Raw genomic sequence first — 14,731 nt, forward strand, 5'->3', positions numbered from 1 at the left:
TACATAGCCAACTAATAAAGATAGATTGATCATATTTAAGATCGAAGCATTAAATAATGGTAGGGCTTCCTTGAGCAGCCTGGTAGGAATGGGGTCTAACAGACATGTTGATGGTTTGGATGAAGTAACTAATGAAAATAACTCAGACAGAACAATCGGAGAGAAAGAGTCTAACCAAATACCGGCATCACTGAAAGCAGCCAAAGATAACAATATGTCTTTGGGATGGTTATGAGTAATTTTTTCTCTAATAGTTAAAATTTTATTAGCAAAGAAAGTCATGAAGTCATTACTAGTTAAAGTTAAAAGAATACTCGGCTCAATAGAGCTCTGACTCTTTGTCAGCCTGGCTACAGTGCTGAAAAGAAACCTGGGGTTGTTCTTATTTTCTTCAATTAGTGATGAGTAGTAAGATGTCCTAGCTTTACGGAGGGCTTTTTTATAGAGCAACAGACTCTTTTTCCAGGCTAAGTGAAGATCTTCTAAATTAGTGAGACGCCATTTCCTCTCCAACTTATGGGTTATCTGCTTTAAGCTACGAGTTTGTGAGTTATACCACGGAGTCAGGCACTTCTGATTTAAAGCTCTCTTTTTCAGAAGAGCTACAGCATCCAAAGTTGTCTTCAATGAGGATGTAAAACTACTGACGAGATAGTGTAATGAAACTTATTCCCCACTGCTGGGTAGTCCATCAGAGTAAATGTAAATGTTATTAAGAAATGATCAGACAGAAGGGAGTTTTCAGGGAATACTGTTAAGTCTTCAATTTCCATACCATAAGTCAGAACAAGATCTAAGATATGATTAATGTGGTGGGTGGACTCATTTACATTTTGAGCAAAGCCAATTGAGTCTAATAATAGATTAAATGCAGTGTTGAGGCTGACATTCTCAGCATCTGTGTGGATGTTAAAATTGCCCACTATAATTATCTTATCTGAGCTAAGCACTAAGTCAGACAAAAGGTCTGAAAATTCACAGAGAAACTCACAGTAACGACCAGGTGGACGATAGATAACAACAAATAAAACTGGTTTTTGGGACTTCCAATTTGGATGGACAAGACTAAGAGTCAAGCTTTCAAATGAATTAAAGCTCTGTCTGGGTTTTTGATTAATTAATAAGCTGGAATGGAAGATTGCTGCTAATCCTCCCCCTCGGCCCGTGCTACGAGCATTCTGGCAGTTAGTGTGACTCGGGGGTGTTGACTCATTTAAACTAACATATTCATCCTGCTGTAACCAGGTTTCTGTACGGCAGAATAAATCAATATGTTGATCAATTATTATATCATTTACTAACAGGGACTTAGAAGAGAGAGACCTAATGTTTAATAGACCACATTTAACTGTTTTAGTCTGTGGTGCAGTTGAAGGTGCTATATTATTTTTTCTTTTTGAATTTTTATGCTTAAATAGATTTTTGCTGTTTATTGGTGGTCTGGGAGCAGGCACCGTCTCTACGGGGATGGGGTAATGAGGGGATGGCGGGGGAGAGAAGCTGCAGAGAGGTGTGTAAGACTACAACTCTGCTTCCTGGTCCCAACCCTGGATAGTCACGGTTTGGAGGATTTAAGAAAATTGGCCAGATTTCTAGAAATGAGAGCTGCTCCATCCAAAGTGGGATGGATGCCGTCTCTCCTAACAAGACCAGGTTTTCCCCAGAAGCTTTGCCAATTATCTATGAAGCCCACCTCATTTTTTTTATTTATTTTTTTTTAACTAGGATGGTTAAATGCAGAGGACAAGTTTTGTTGTATGTATATAAGTGCAATGACAATAAAAGGTTCTCTATTCTATTCTACTGGAGGCAAAAACGACTCATATTTATTGGTGCATAAGAAGAGAAGAAGACCTCAAGTAGATTTTCTTTCATAGCATGGAGCCAACAAATTTCACAGTTTGCTGGAGTGAAAACTTCATTAAAACTGTAAAGGAAACCACTTGTGCTGTGCTTGGGAGGGGGTCAGAGTGAAAGTTGAACTGTTCATCGTGATGAGTGGAAGTGACAATGTTTGTGGAAGGACTGGCACATACAGTTAAACATGCACACATGAACCCATTTAGCAAAGTTTGAAGGCAAAGAATGAAGAGCTTGGACACTAATAAGAGTGGGCTACAAAGAAGAAGGCTGTATAAGACAAAAATACAAAAAGCATTTGTATGTGGTCAAATGGTAACGCTGGTGTCAAACTCAGGGAGGACAGAAACCCCCGAAAAACAGAAACACCAGAAAAATATTCAATAAATTCAGGTGTGGTGTCACCAAATTCACTGAACACATCAATGGTCTCCTTTGGAGAAATTTTCATTGTTTAAATTTTCAATAGTGTCAATGTTATATGTTGTAGTGACAGAACATTTTCTGCACACATCAGTGGGGTCCTGCTGGTTATATTACAGCACTCAGTTTGGAAAAATGTGCAATTGAAATTGAATTTTAGTGAATTTTATTGCTCCTTTTATTATTTATTTTAATGCTAAAAAAAAATCACTAAAAATTCAATTTTGCACATTTTTCCAAAAACATGTTTTCTAAAATGTTTTAGATCTTTGAGTGCAGCTCATGTAAAATGGGAACAAAAGTGTTGCATTCATATTTTTGTTCAGTGTATCAACATAAAACTCTGAGCTTCTGTTTGACACTAATTAAATACATTGTTGTTCATATTTGTCACATGACATTTGTAATTATTTGAGTTTCTGTCATTAGTTTTAAGTTTTCTGATAGTTCTGTCTGCTGATGTCTTTGATTCAGTGGTTGTGAAATCAGGTCACCAGTTGCAGACGTCGTATATTCAGTGACTGTAATTTGTTTACTTACTCTGAGATGTCAGAAATGAAGCAGCTCCTGTAAAAATATGACATAATCAGTCTGTAGTGTCATAATTTAAAGTACTGCAGTGTGAAATATATGAACTGTGAGATCAGAGCTTTGTACTTCTGCACTTACCTATACGTTTAACCGCCTCCATGACCCCTGTAACTTTTTGTATGAGAAATGAATGCTCACTGGGATCACCAGACACTGCTTCCTGAAATGGTTCATAGCTGAGATGATCTCCGTTGTTCTCTTTTACTATTTGATGCAGTCGTGTTAACAGCTCAGGATGTTCAAGTTCATTACGCTGCAGGTGTCTGTACTGACACTTCCTGATCATGTCTCTTAAGGACGGGTTAATCCTGGATGTTGAACCCGACTGTGTGGCGTTTAATATCAGCACCAGTGAATGATCATAGGATTGATCACTGAAACGTTCAAGGACTCTGAAGATCTTTTTGTGTTCTTCAATGAAGGTTTCAGTCTGGAGAACCAGCAGGAATACATGAGGTCCAGGAGCAGCCAAGTCTGCACACTGTTTTATTTCTTCTGTGAGCTTCTTATCGGACATCTCAGAAAGCAGCACATCAGACGCATTGATGACAGCGATTTCTTTCTCCTCTAAAGTCCTACCAACTCTCCCCCAGTGATTCCAGCCTTTATCAAAGGCATCAGTTTGTAGGATGAAGTTTCCCACTGCAGCTCTCTCAGGCCCATTGTTACCCAGGAGCACCACCCTCAGGCCAAAGACTGAAAAACACAAACAGTCAGTCAGAAAAGCAAAGTCCAGCTGGTGGTCTGCAGTTTTGAGAATCTCATGAAAAGGATGTTTTTTTCCCCCCTCTACTGTTCAAAGTAACAACATCCAAAAATGCTGCAGGAACATTCAGACAAAGCTCAGTGAGAGTAAGTAAACCTGTACTACCAAGAGAGCTCAACATATGGTCAGGTGGCTGAATGACAAAATAAGGACAGGTTTAGCTTTTCATTCCCATTTTTATCTGGAAACCTAAAAATGCCTCTTTTTACATTAATTGAATCATCAGAGATACAATCTAATGGATCGATTAAATCTCTGACGGTGGATCTAACTACTGGTTAGGGCCCGGTCCCACTGGGGAGAGGATCAATTGCGGATGAATTGATTATACAAATTACGGGCGTTCGCTGATGTCCGCAACAAAAATGGCCAAAAATGACAAATGTCCCAGTATGAATTACAGATATATCAATAATATATAGCGAATATATGATGAACAATCACGGTTATATAACGCATGTAGTGAGGAAACGGATCCGACACATTGAGATTATCACGGCAGTATTACGGGTGTATTATGAATGCATCGCGCATGTGTTGCGCGTGCACGACATCTGCATTGCGGTCATAAAAGAAGCTCACTCAGCCGTCAGCATCAATATTCACACCAACAATACAGCCTCTGGAGCATTTGCTGGACTTGGACAAGTTGATCACAGAGTTAATGTTCATTTTGTCATGCGAGGGTTAACTGTTCATGAGTTCGGGGAGCGGGAGGGGGGAAGCCGCTCGGGCTGTGAGACGGTGTTTTTTTTTTTTTTTTTGAGTGAGTTGTGGATAAACAGCAACTCTTCCTTTTGTTGGTGTTAAATAAAAGTCCTGGATTGCAGCAGCTACGTCTTTGTGGATTTACACAGCCGGACCGGCAATGACTGGCAGGTATGTCGCTTTCTGCCACACTTTGGGTTTATGTGACGTGTTTGTTATGCATTCACAGATTGTCCGCAAATCAGCTGCATAGCAGATGTAATAAAAACGCTTTATTCGTGGCCGATCTGTATGCAGTCACTACAACATATTTTAGTTTGTGATGTGGACATGATGGGCACGATATATATCTGTTTTACACACTGTCCCGGTCCACTGTCAAGCCGCAAATCCATGTCGGTTGTGGATATCAGCGGTTAACAGCAGATATACAGCACATAGAGTGAGTATGAATTGAGTATGTGTGGAGTATGTCAGGCGGATGTCATCCGCATCCAGATTTTTGAACAGCTCAAAAATCCTGGCTATGGACATGCGCGCCTCTGTGGATGATCACGGATGTGTTCGGGTGACGGCCGACTCATACAGGCATGTTACACGGATATTGCGGATGTTTGGCGAATATGGGCCAATTTTGTGCGCAAATTCTCCTAAACGCCAGTGGGACAGGGACCTAAGATTCTAACCAGTGGTCAACGTGTGCACTGTACAGATGGTCTAAAGAACAAAAATTCAATAAATAACAATTTTGAAAAAGTCTTTTTATGATGACAATCCTGTGAGAGTGAATCTGACATAAATAACTCTGTGGCTTATAATAATGATGTCATCAGCACAGAAACATACAGTGAGGAAAATAAGTATTTGAACACCCTGCGGTTTTGCAAGTTCTCCCACTTAGAAATCATGGAGGGGTCTGAAATTTCCATCTTAGGTGCATGTCCACTGTGAGAGACAATCTTAAAAAAAAATAAAAAAAATCTGGAAATCACAATGTATGATTTTTTTAATAATTTATTTGTATGTTACTGCTGCAAATTAGTATTTGATCACCTAGCAACCAGCAAGAATTCTGGCTCACACAGACCTGTTAATTTTTCTTTAACAAGCCCTCTTATTCTGCACTCTTTGTTGTTGTTGTCGCTTCCTGTTAATTCCAGAATAGAATTTAAAATTCTTCTTCTTACTTATAAGGTTTTGAATAATCAGGTCCCATCTTATCTTAGGGACCTCGTAGTACCATATCACCCCAATAGAGCGCTTCGCTCTGAGACTGCAGGCTTACTTGTAGTTCCTAGGGTTTGTAAGAGTAGAATGGGAGGCAGAGCCTTCAGCTTTCAGGCTCCTCTCCTGTGGAACCAGCTCCCAATTCAGATCAGGGAGACAGACGCCCTCTCTACTTTTAAGATTAGGCTTAAAACTTTCCTTTTTGCTAAAGCTTATAGTTAGGGCTGGATCAGGTGACCCTGAACCATCCCTTAGTTAGGCTGCTATAGACTTAGACAGCTGGGGGGTTCCCATGATGCACTGAGTGTTTCTTTCTCTTTTTGCTCTGTATGCACCACTCTGCTTTTAATCATTGGTGATTGATCTCTGCTCTCTTCCACAGCATGTCTTTTTCCTGATTCTCTCCCCTCAGCCCCAACCAGTCCCACCAGAAGACTGCCCCTCCCTGAGCCTGGTTCTGCTGGAGGTTTCTTCCTGTTAAAAGGGAGTTTTTCCTTCCCACTGTCACCAAGTGCTTGCTCACAGGGGGTCGTTTTGACTGTTGGGGTTTTTCTGTAATTATTGTATGGCTTTTGCCTTACAATATAAAGCGCCTTGGGGCAACTGTTTGTTGTGATTTGGTGCTATATAAATAAAATTGATTTGATTTGATTTGTTGTTGTTGCCCATTTGGCTGCTCCCATTTTTGTGTTCGGGGTCGCCACAGCGAATACAACCAGATCCGCACAACCAAGATGCACAAGTTTTACGCCGGATGCCCTTCCTGATGTAACTTCAGTGTTACCTGGAGAAACACACACAGCCGCTGGTGTTCCAAAGAGGTCTCCCATCCAAGTACTAACCAGGTCGTGCACTGCTTACCTTCTGAGATCTGACGAGATCAGGTTGACTCAGAGCAGATCGCTGTCTAAGGACACCAGGGACAAAACTGTAGACCTGCACAATGCTGGGATGGACTACAGGACAACAGACAAGCAGCTTGGTAGAAGACAACAACTGTTATGATTATTTATTAGAAAGTGGAAGAAACACAAGATGACTGTCAATCTCCCTCGGTCTGGGATTCCATGCAAGATCTCACACTTTGTGGGGTAAGGATGATTCTGAGAAAGCTCAGAACTACACAGGAGGACCTGGTCAATGACCTGAAGAGAGCTGGGACCACAGTCACAAAGCTTACATTAGTAACACATGATGCTGTCATGGCTTAAAATCCTGCAGGGCAGCAAGGTCCCCCTGCTCAAGCCAGCACATGTCCAGGCCCGTTTGAAGTTCACCAGTGACCATCTGGATGATCCAGAGGAGGCATGGCAGAAGGTCATGTGGTCAGATGAGACCAGAATAGAGCTTTTTGGAGTCAACTCCACTTACCATGTTTAGAGGATGAGAACAACCCCAAGAAAACCATCCCAACCGTGAAGCATGGGGGTGGAAACATCATACTCTGTGGAGGATGGATGTATTGTGAGATTTTGGCAAACAATCTGAACTCAAAAGAAAATCTTTGGAGGGAGCTGAAACTCCAAACCTGAAAGATTTGGAGAAGATCTGTATGGAGGAGTGGACCAAAATCCCTGCTACAGTGTGTGCAAACCTGGTGAAAAACTACAGGAAATGTTTGACCTCTGTAACTGCAAACAAAGGCTACTGTACCAAATATTAACATTGATTTTCACAGGTGTTCAAATACTTATTTGCAGCAGTAACATACAAATACATGATTAAAAAAAATCATACATTGTGATTTCTGGATTTTTTTTTTTTTAGATTATGTCTCTCACAGTGGACATGCACCTAAGATGAAAATTTCACACCCCTCCATGATTTCTAAGTGGGAGAACTTGCAAAATCTTATTTTCCTCACTGTGTGTATATATATATATATATATATTCTCTCTCCCTCTCTCTCTCTCTCTCTCTTCAGTTTGCTCTTCAGTGGAGTTCATGCACAGACTCAATTTCTCCCTCCCTCTAAATTGACGTATTTATACAACCCCTGGCAAAAATTATGGAATCACCAGCCTCGGAGGATGTTCATTCAGTTGTTTAATTTTGTAGAAAAAAGCAGATCACAGACATGACACAAAACTAAAGTAATTTCAAATGGCAACTTTCTGGCTTTAAGAAACACTATAAGAAATCAAGAAAAAAAGATTGTGGCAGTCAGTAACGGTTACTTTTTTAGACCAAGCAGAGGAAAAAAATATGGACTCACTCAATTCTGAGGAATAAATTATGGAATCACCCTGTAAATTTTCATCCCCAAAAACTAACACCTGCATCAAATCACATCTGCTTGTTAGTCTGCATCTAAAAAGGAGTGATCACACCTTGGAGAGCTGTTGCACCAAGTGGACTGACATGAATCATGGCTCCAACACGAGAGATGTCAATTGAAACAAAGCAGAGGAATATCACACTCTTAAAAGACGGTAAATCATCACGTAATGTTGCAAAAGATGTTGGTTGTTCACAGTCAGCTGTGTCTAAACTCTGGACCAAATACAAACAACATGGGAAGGTTGTTAAAGGCAAACATACTGGTAGACCAAGGAAGACATCAAAGCGTCAAGACAGAAAACTTAAAGCAATATGTCTCAAAAATTGAAAATGCACAACAAAACAAATGAGGAACGAATGGGAGGAAACTGGAGTCAACTTCTGTGACCGAACTGTAAGAAACCGCCTAAAGGAAATGGGATTTACATACAGAAAAGCTAAACGAAAGCCATCATTAACACCTAAACAGAACAAAACAAGGTTACAATGGGCTAAAGAAAAGCAATTGTGGACTGTGGATGACTGGATGAAAGTGATATTCAGTGATGAATCTCGAATCTGCATTGGGCAAGGTGATGATGCTGGAACTCTTGTTTGGTGCCGTTCCAATGAGATTTATAAAGATGACTGCCTGAAGAGAACAGGGAAATTTCCAGAGTCATTGATGATATGGGGCTGCATGTCAGGTAAAGGCACTGGGGAGATGGCTGTCATTACATCATCAATAAATACACAAGTTTACGTTGATATTTTGGACACTTTTCTGATGTTTGGGGATGATGAAATCATTTTTCAAGAAGATAATGCATCTTGCCATAGAGCAAAAACTGTGAAAACATTCCTTGCAAAAAGACACATAGGGTCAATTTCATGACATAGGGTCAATGTCAACAAACAGATGTGATTTGATGCAGGTGTTAGTTTTGGGGATGGAAATTTACAGGGTGATTCCATAATTTATTCCTCAGAATTGAGTGATTCCATATTTTTTTCCTCTGCTTGGTCTAAAAAAGTAACCGTTACTGACTGCCACAATCTTTTTTTCTTGATTTCTTATAGTGTTTCTTAAAGCCAGAAAGTTGCCATTTAAAATGACTTTAGTTTTGTGTCATGTCTGTGATCTGCTTTTTTTCTACAAAATTAAACAACAGAATGAACATCCTCCGAGGCCGGTGATTCCATAATTTTTGCCAGGGGTTGTATAATTGATTACACTGACACGTTACCCCAGCCTCATCACACTAATCTAATCATTGGTAGAGACCATCAAACATGTACTGTGACTGGTAATTGAGTAATCTGACAATCATTGCTGCTTTGAATTATCAGGAAAAAAAAATTAACAGTCATTTAGAGCCCAGCACAATCTGTCCCCCTTTTTAAAGCATGTTTTTGATTGTGGGAGGAAACCACAGACACAGAGAGCATGCAAACTCCGCACAGAAAGGCCCAGCCGGGACGCAATCTTCTTGCTGTGAGCCAACAGCATAATTTGGCCACCATGTTAACCAGATGATCTCATGAGGACTATTGGAAGTGACTGGTTGCAGTCTCATAGCGCCGTCTCTCACTGATCCAGTCCTCGGTCCTGTGGTAGGTGGTTTTTTTTTTCTTAATTCTGACCTGCTACTTTAGACAGAAAATACTCCAGAGTAAAATCCTTTGTATTCTCCATTTGACTCTGTGTGAAACCTACAATGACCCCTGATGGTTCTGACTCAGTTTAACTTACAGTCTGGTGGCAGGAAGGTAAAGCTGGAGCTGCGCTTTAGTGGTGTCTCCTCCTCAGTAACTGTAAAGACACAAAAATCAACACAATCACTGATTTTCCAGCAGACTGCTGATGACTCTGAAGTAACCAGTGAAAGAGCTGAGGGCAGAGAAAGCTCTGGGGATCTGCAGCATCACAGCTGAGCTCTGAGTTCTCCAGCCATTGCAGTGTGGTGGAATTTTACAAATACACCATGTTTTTGTGACCCAGTACACTCTCTGACAATTTATCCATTTCTTAGATACACCACATAACTTAGTCACATGGGGTGTGAAGGCAGTACACTGCAGTGCAGGTCCCAAGCCTGGATAAATGAGCAGGGTTGCATCAGGAAGACCATCCGGTGTAAAACAAGCAAAAAAAAAAAAAAAAAAAATCAAAACATGCAGATGACAAATCTAATTTCCATACCAGATTGGTTGAGGTCACAGTTAACAACGACAGCCACCGGTACTGTTGCCCAACAAGGTGCAATTGGGCTACTGCTGGGCAAATAAGACAATGATGATGAGAATGTGTCCACAGACAGCGGGAGAAGAGAAAAAAATATAACGCAGTGCTAAAATACCCTTGGCCGTAGGAGCACTGTCTTATGTATAATTTGCAGTTGTTAATTAATTATTAAGATGCTGTTCTGTTGTCTAGAATTTGTACATCTATATACTAAGCGTGGAGGTCCCACTTTTTGTTCTCAATGTTCTCTGGATCTGCTCACCTCACACATCATCTCTACGCTCTCGATCTTCCCATATCCTCTGTAGTTACGGATGCATATCATGTTTCTTTCACAAATCCCCATAATTGGACAACATTTTGCAGTTAATTAGAATCACCGACCCGCGACATTTTCCAATACATGAGGACTCACTCTGAATCCTCTCAACTGCTGCTGTTTGCTCTCTGCTTTGTTTTCTGCCAAGGGGAGGGGAGGAGGGGGGAGGTTTTCTGAAGTCGGGCTGTTTGAGAGAGCTCTCTACTGCAGTGTTCTATCTGCGGGTAGCGGCAAATTCCCGCCCAGTTCTCGGGTTCAACTTGTCTGTTCTTCAAGCACGGATTTTCATAAAAAACTGAACTGATTTGTTGGTGGAAATGTGTGCTGAAAAGTTAGCCACTTGAGCATCCTGAAGCTGTGAAACGCCAGCTCAGCGTGCAGCCGAGATGAGCCGAACAGAGATTTTATCCGCTGAAAGAGAAAAAAGTCTCCACTAAAGTCCTGCGCGCGAGTGTTGATGATGATACATTTAGAAATTTATGGTTTTACAGTTGAAAGGCTTCGTGTTTCCAAAAAGTTTGAAGTTTGCACAGCACGAAAACAGCGAGAGAGGAACAAAAAGAAAGAGAAACAGAAGGACAAAGGGAAAAACAGAGAAAGAAAGAGACAGACACAGAGAAAAAAGAGAGAGGAAGAAAGGAAGAGAGACAGTGAGCGAGAAAGAGAAAGAGCAAGAGACAACAAGACAAAGAGAGAACTTTACTTTTAATTTTTACTCTTAACACTTCAAATCAAATCAAATCAATTTAATTTATATAGCGGCAAATCACAACAAACAGTTGCCCCAAGCCACTTCATATTGCAAGGCAAAAGCCATACAATAATCACAGAAAAACCCCAACGGTCAAAACGACCCCCTATGAGCAAGCACTTGGCGACAGTGGGAAGGAAAAACTCCCTTTTAACAGGAAGACACCTCCAGCAGAACCAGGCTCAGGGAGGGGCAGTCTTCTGCTGGGACTGGTTGGGGCTGAGGGAGAGAACCAGGAAAAAGACATGCTGTGGAGGGGAGCAGAGATCGATCACTAATGATTAAATGCAGAGTGGTGCATACAGAGCAAAAAGAGGTGAATAAAAAGAAACAGTGCATCATGGGAACCCCCCAGCAGTCTAAGTCTACAGCAGCATAACTAAGGGATGGTTCAGGGTCACCTGATCCAACCCTAACTATAAGCTTTAGCAAAAAGGAAAGTTTTAAGCCTAATCTTAAAAGTAGAGAGGGTGTCTGTCTCCCTGATCTGAATTGGGAGCTGGTTCCACAGGAGAGGAGCCTGAAAGCTGAAGGCTCTGCCTCCCATTCTACTCTTACAAACCCTAGGAACTACAATTAAGCCTGCAGTCTGAGAGCGAAGCGCTCTATTGGGGTGATATGGTACTACGAGGTCCCTAAGATAAGATGGGACCTGATTATTCAAAACCTTATAAGTAAGAAGAAGAATTTTAAATTCTATTCTAGAATTAACAGGAAGCCAATGAAGAGAGGCCAATATGGGTGAGATATGCTCTCTCCTTCTAGTCCCCGTTAGTACTCTAGCTGCAGCATTTTGAATTAACTGAAGGCTTTTTAGGGAACTTTTAGGACAACCTGATAATAATGAATTACAATAGTCCAGCCTAGAGGAAATAAATACATGAATTAGTTTTTCAGCATCACTCTGAGACAAGACCTTTCTAATTTTAAAGATATTGCGTAAATGCAAAAAAGCAGTCCTACATATTTGTTTAATATGCACATTGAATGACATATCCTGATCAAAAATGACTCCAAGATTTCTCACAGTATTACTAGAGGTCAGGGTAATGCCATCCAGAGTAAGGATCTGGTTAGACACCATGTTTCTAAGATTTGTGGGGCCAAGTACAATAACTTCAGTTTTATCTGAGTTTAAAAGCAGGAAATTAGAGGTCATCCATGTCTTTATGTCTGTAAGACAATCCTGCAGTTTAGCTAATTGGTGTGTGTCCTCTGGCTTCATGGATAGATAAAGCTGGGTATCATCTGCGTAACAATGAAAATTTAAGCAATACCGTCTAATAATACTGCCTAAGGGAAGCATGTATAAAGTGAATAAAATTGGTCCTAGCACAGAACCTTGTGGAACTCCATAATTAACTTTAGTCTGTGAAGAAGATTCTCCATTTACATGAACAAATTGTAATCTATTAGACAAATATGATTCAAACCACCGCAGCGCAGTGCCTTTAATACCTATGGCATGCTCTAATCTCTGTAATAAAATTTTATGATCAACAGTATCAAAAGCAGCACTGAGGTCTAACAGAACAAGCACAGAGATGAGTCCACTGTCCGAGGCCATAAGAAGATCATTTGTAACCTTCACTAATGCTGTTTCTGTACTATGATGAATTCTAAAACCTGACTGAAACTCTTCAAATAGACCATTCCTCTGCAGATGATCAGTTAGCTGTTTTACAACTACCCTTTCAAGAATTTTTGAGAGAAAAGGAAGGTTGGAGATTGGCCTATAATTAGCTAAGATAGCTGGGTCAAGTGATGGCTTTTTAAGTAATGGTTTAATTACTGCCACCTTAAAAGCCTGTGGTACATAGCCAACTAATAAAGATAGATTGATCATATTTAAGATCGAAGCATTAATTAATGGTAGGGCTTCCTTGAGCAGCCTGGTAGGAATGGGGTCTAATAAACATGTTGATGGTTTGGATGAAGTAACTAATGAAAATAACTCAGACAGAACAATCGGAGAGAAAGAGTCTAACCAAATACCGGCATCACTGAAAGCAGCCAAAGATAACGATACGTCTTTGGGATGGTTATGAGTAATTTTTTCTCTAATAGTTAAAATTTTGTTAGCAAAGAAAGTCATGAAGTCATTACTAGTTAAAGTTAATGGAATACTCAGCTCAATAGAGCTCTGACTCTTTGTCAGCCTGGCTACAGTGCTGAAAAGAAACCTGGGGTTGTTCTTATTTTCTTCAATTAGTGATGAGTAGAAAGATGTCCTAGCTTTACGGAGGGCTTTTTTATAGAGCAACAGACTCTTTTTCCAGGCTAAGTGAAGATCTTCTAAATTAGTGAGACACCATTTCCTCTCCAATTTACGAGTTATCTGCTTTAAGCTACGAGTTTGTGAGTTATACCACGGAGTCAGGCACTTCTGATTTAAAGCTCTCTTTTTCAGAGGAGCTACAGCATCCAAAGTTGTCTTCAATGAGGATGTAAAACTATTAACGAGATACTCTATCTCACTTACAGAGTTTAGGTAGCTACTCTGCACTGTGTTGTTATATGGCATTAGAGAACATAAAGGAGGAATCATATCCTTAAACCTAGTTACAGCGCTTTCTGAAAGACTTCTAGTGTAATGAAACTTATTCCCCACTGCTGGGTAGTCCATCAGAGTAAATGTAAATGTTATTAAGAAATGATCAGACAGAAGGGAGTTTTCAGGGAATACTGTTAAGTCTTCTATTTCCATACCATAAGTCAGAACAAGATCTAAGATATGATTAAAGTGGTGGGTGGACTCATTTACATTTTGAGCAAAGCCAATAGAGTCTAATAATAGATTAAATGCAGTGTTGAGGCTGTCATTCTCAGCATCTGTGTGGATGTTAAAATCGCCCACTATAATTATCTTATCTGAGCTAAGCACTAAGTCAGACAAAAGGTCTGAAAATTCACAGAGAAACTCACAGTAACGACCAGGTGGACGATAGATAATAACAAATAAAACTGGTTTTTGGGACTTCCAATTTGGATGGACAAGACTAAGAGTCAAGCTTTCAAATGAATTAAAGCTCTGTCTGGGTTTTTGATTAATTAATAAGCTGGAATGGAATATTGCTGCTAATCCTCCGCCTCGGCCCGTGCTACGAGCATTCTGACAGTTAGTGTGACTCGGGGGTGTTGACTCATTTAAACTAACATATTCATCCTGCTGTAACCAGGTTTCTGTAAGGCAGAATAAATCAATATGTTGATCAATTATTATATCATTTACCAAGAGGGACTTAGAAGAGAGAGACCTAATGTTTAATAGACCACATTTAACTGTTTTAGTCTGTGGTGCAGTTGAAGGTGCTATATTATTTTTTCTTTTTGAAATTTTATGCTTAAATAGATTTTTGCTGGTTATTGGTGGTCTGGGAGCAGGCACCGTCTCTACGGGGATGGGGTAATGAGGGGATGGCAGGCGGAGAGAAGCTGCAGAGAGGTGTGTAAGACTACAACTCTGCTTCCTGGTCCCAACCCTGGATAGTCACGGTTTGGAGGATTTAAGAAAATTGGCCAGATTTCTAGAAATGAGAGCTGCTCCATCCAAAGTGGGATGGATGCCGTCTCTAACAAGAC

The 14,731-nt window shown here is 40.4% G+C and overlaps 1 protein-coding gene across 1 annotated transcript in view; it reads right to left on the reverse strand.

Moving 5' to 3' along the window:
* Nucleotides 1–14,731, reverse strand: part of LOC117511317 (GTPase IMAP family member 8-like) — a 112,528-nt gene that overhangs the window by 35,446 nt on the left and 62,351 nt on the right. Inside the window, exons 3-5 of the mRNA XM_034171344.1 lie at nucleotides 9,588–9,647; nucleotides 2,953–3,570; nucleotides 2,824–2,850 (exon numbers count right to left, since the gene is read on the reverse strand). Of these exons, the coding sequence (XP_034027235.1) occupies nucleotides 2,824–2,850; nucleotides 2,953–3,570; nucleotides 9,588–9,647 (705 nt within the window). The remainder of the gene's footprint in view (nucleotides 1–2,823; nucleotides 2,851–2,952; nucleotides 3,571–9,587; nucleotides 9,648–14,731) is intronic.

Source organism: Thalassophryne amazonica, chromosome 5 (assembly GCF_902500255.1).
Source record: "Thalassophryne amazonica chromosome 5, fThaAma1.1, whole genome shotgun sequence".
Classification (NCBI taxonomy): Eukaryota; Metazoa; Chordata; class Actinopteri; order Batrachoidiformes; family Batrachoididae; genus Thalassophryne; species Thalassophryne amazonica.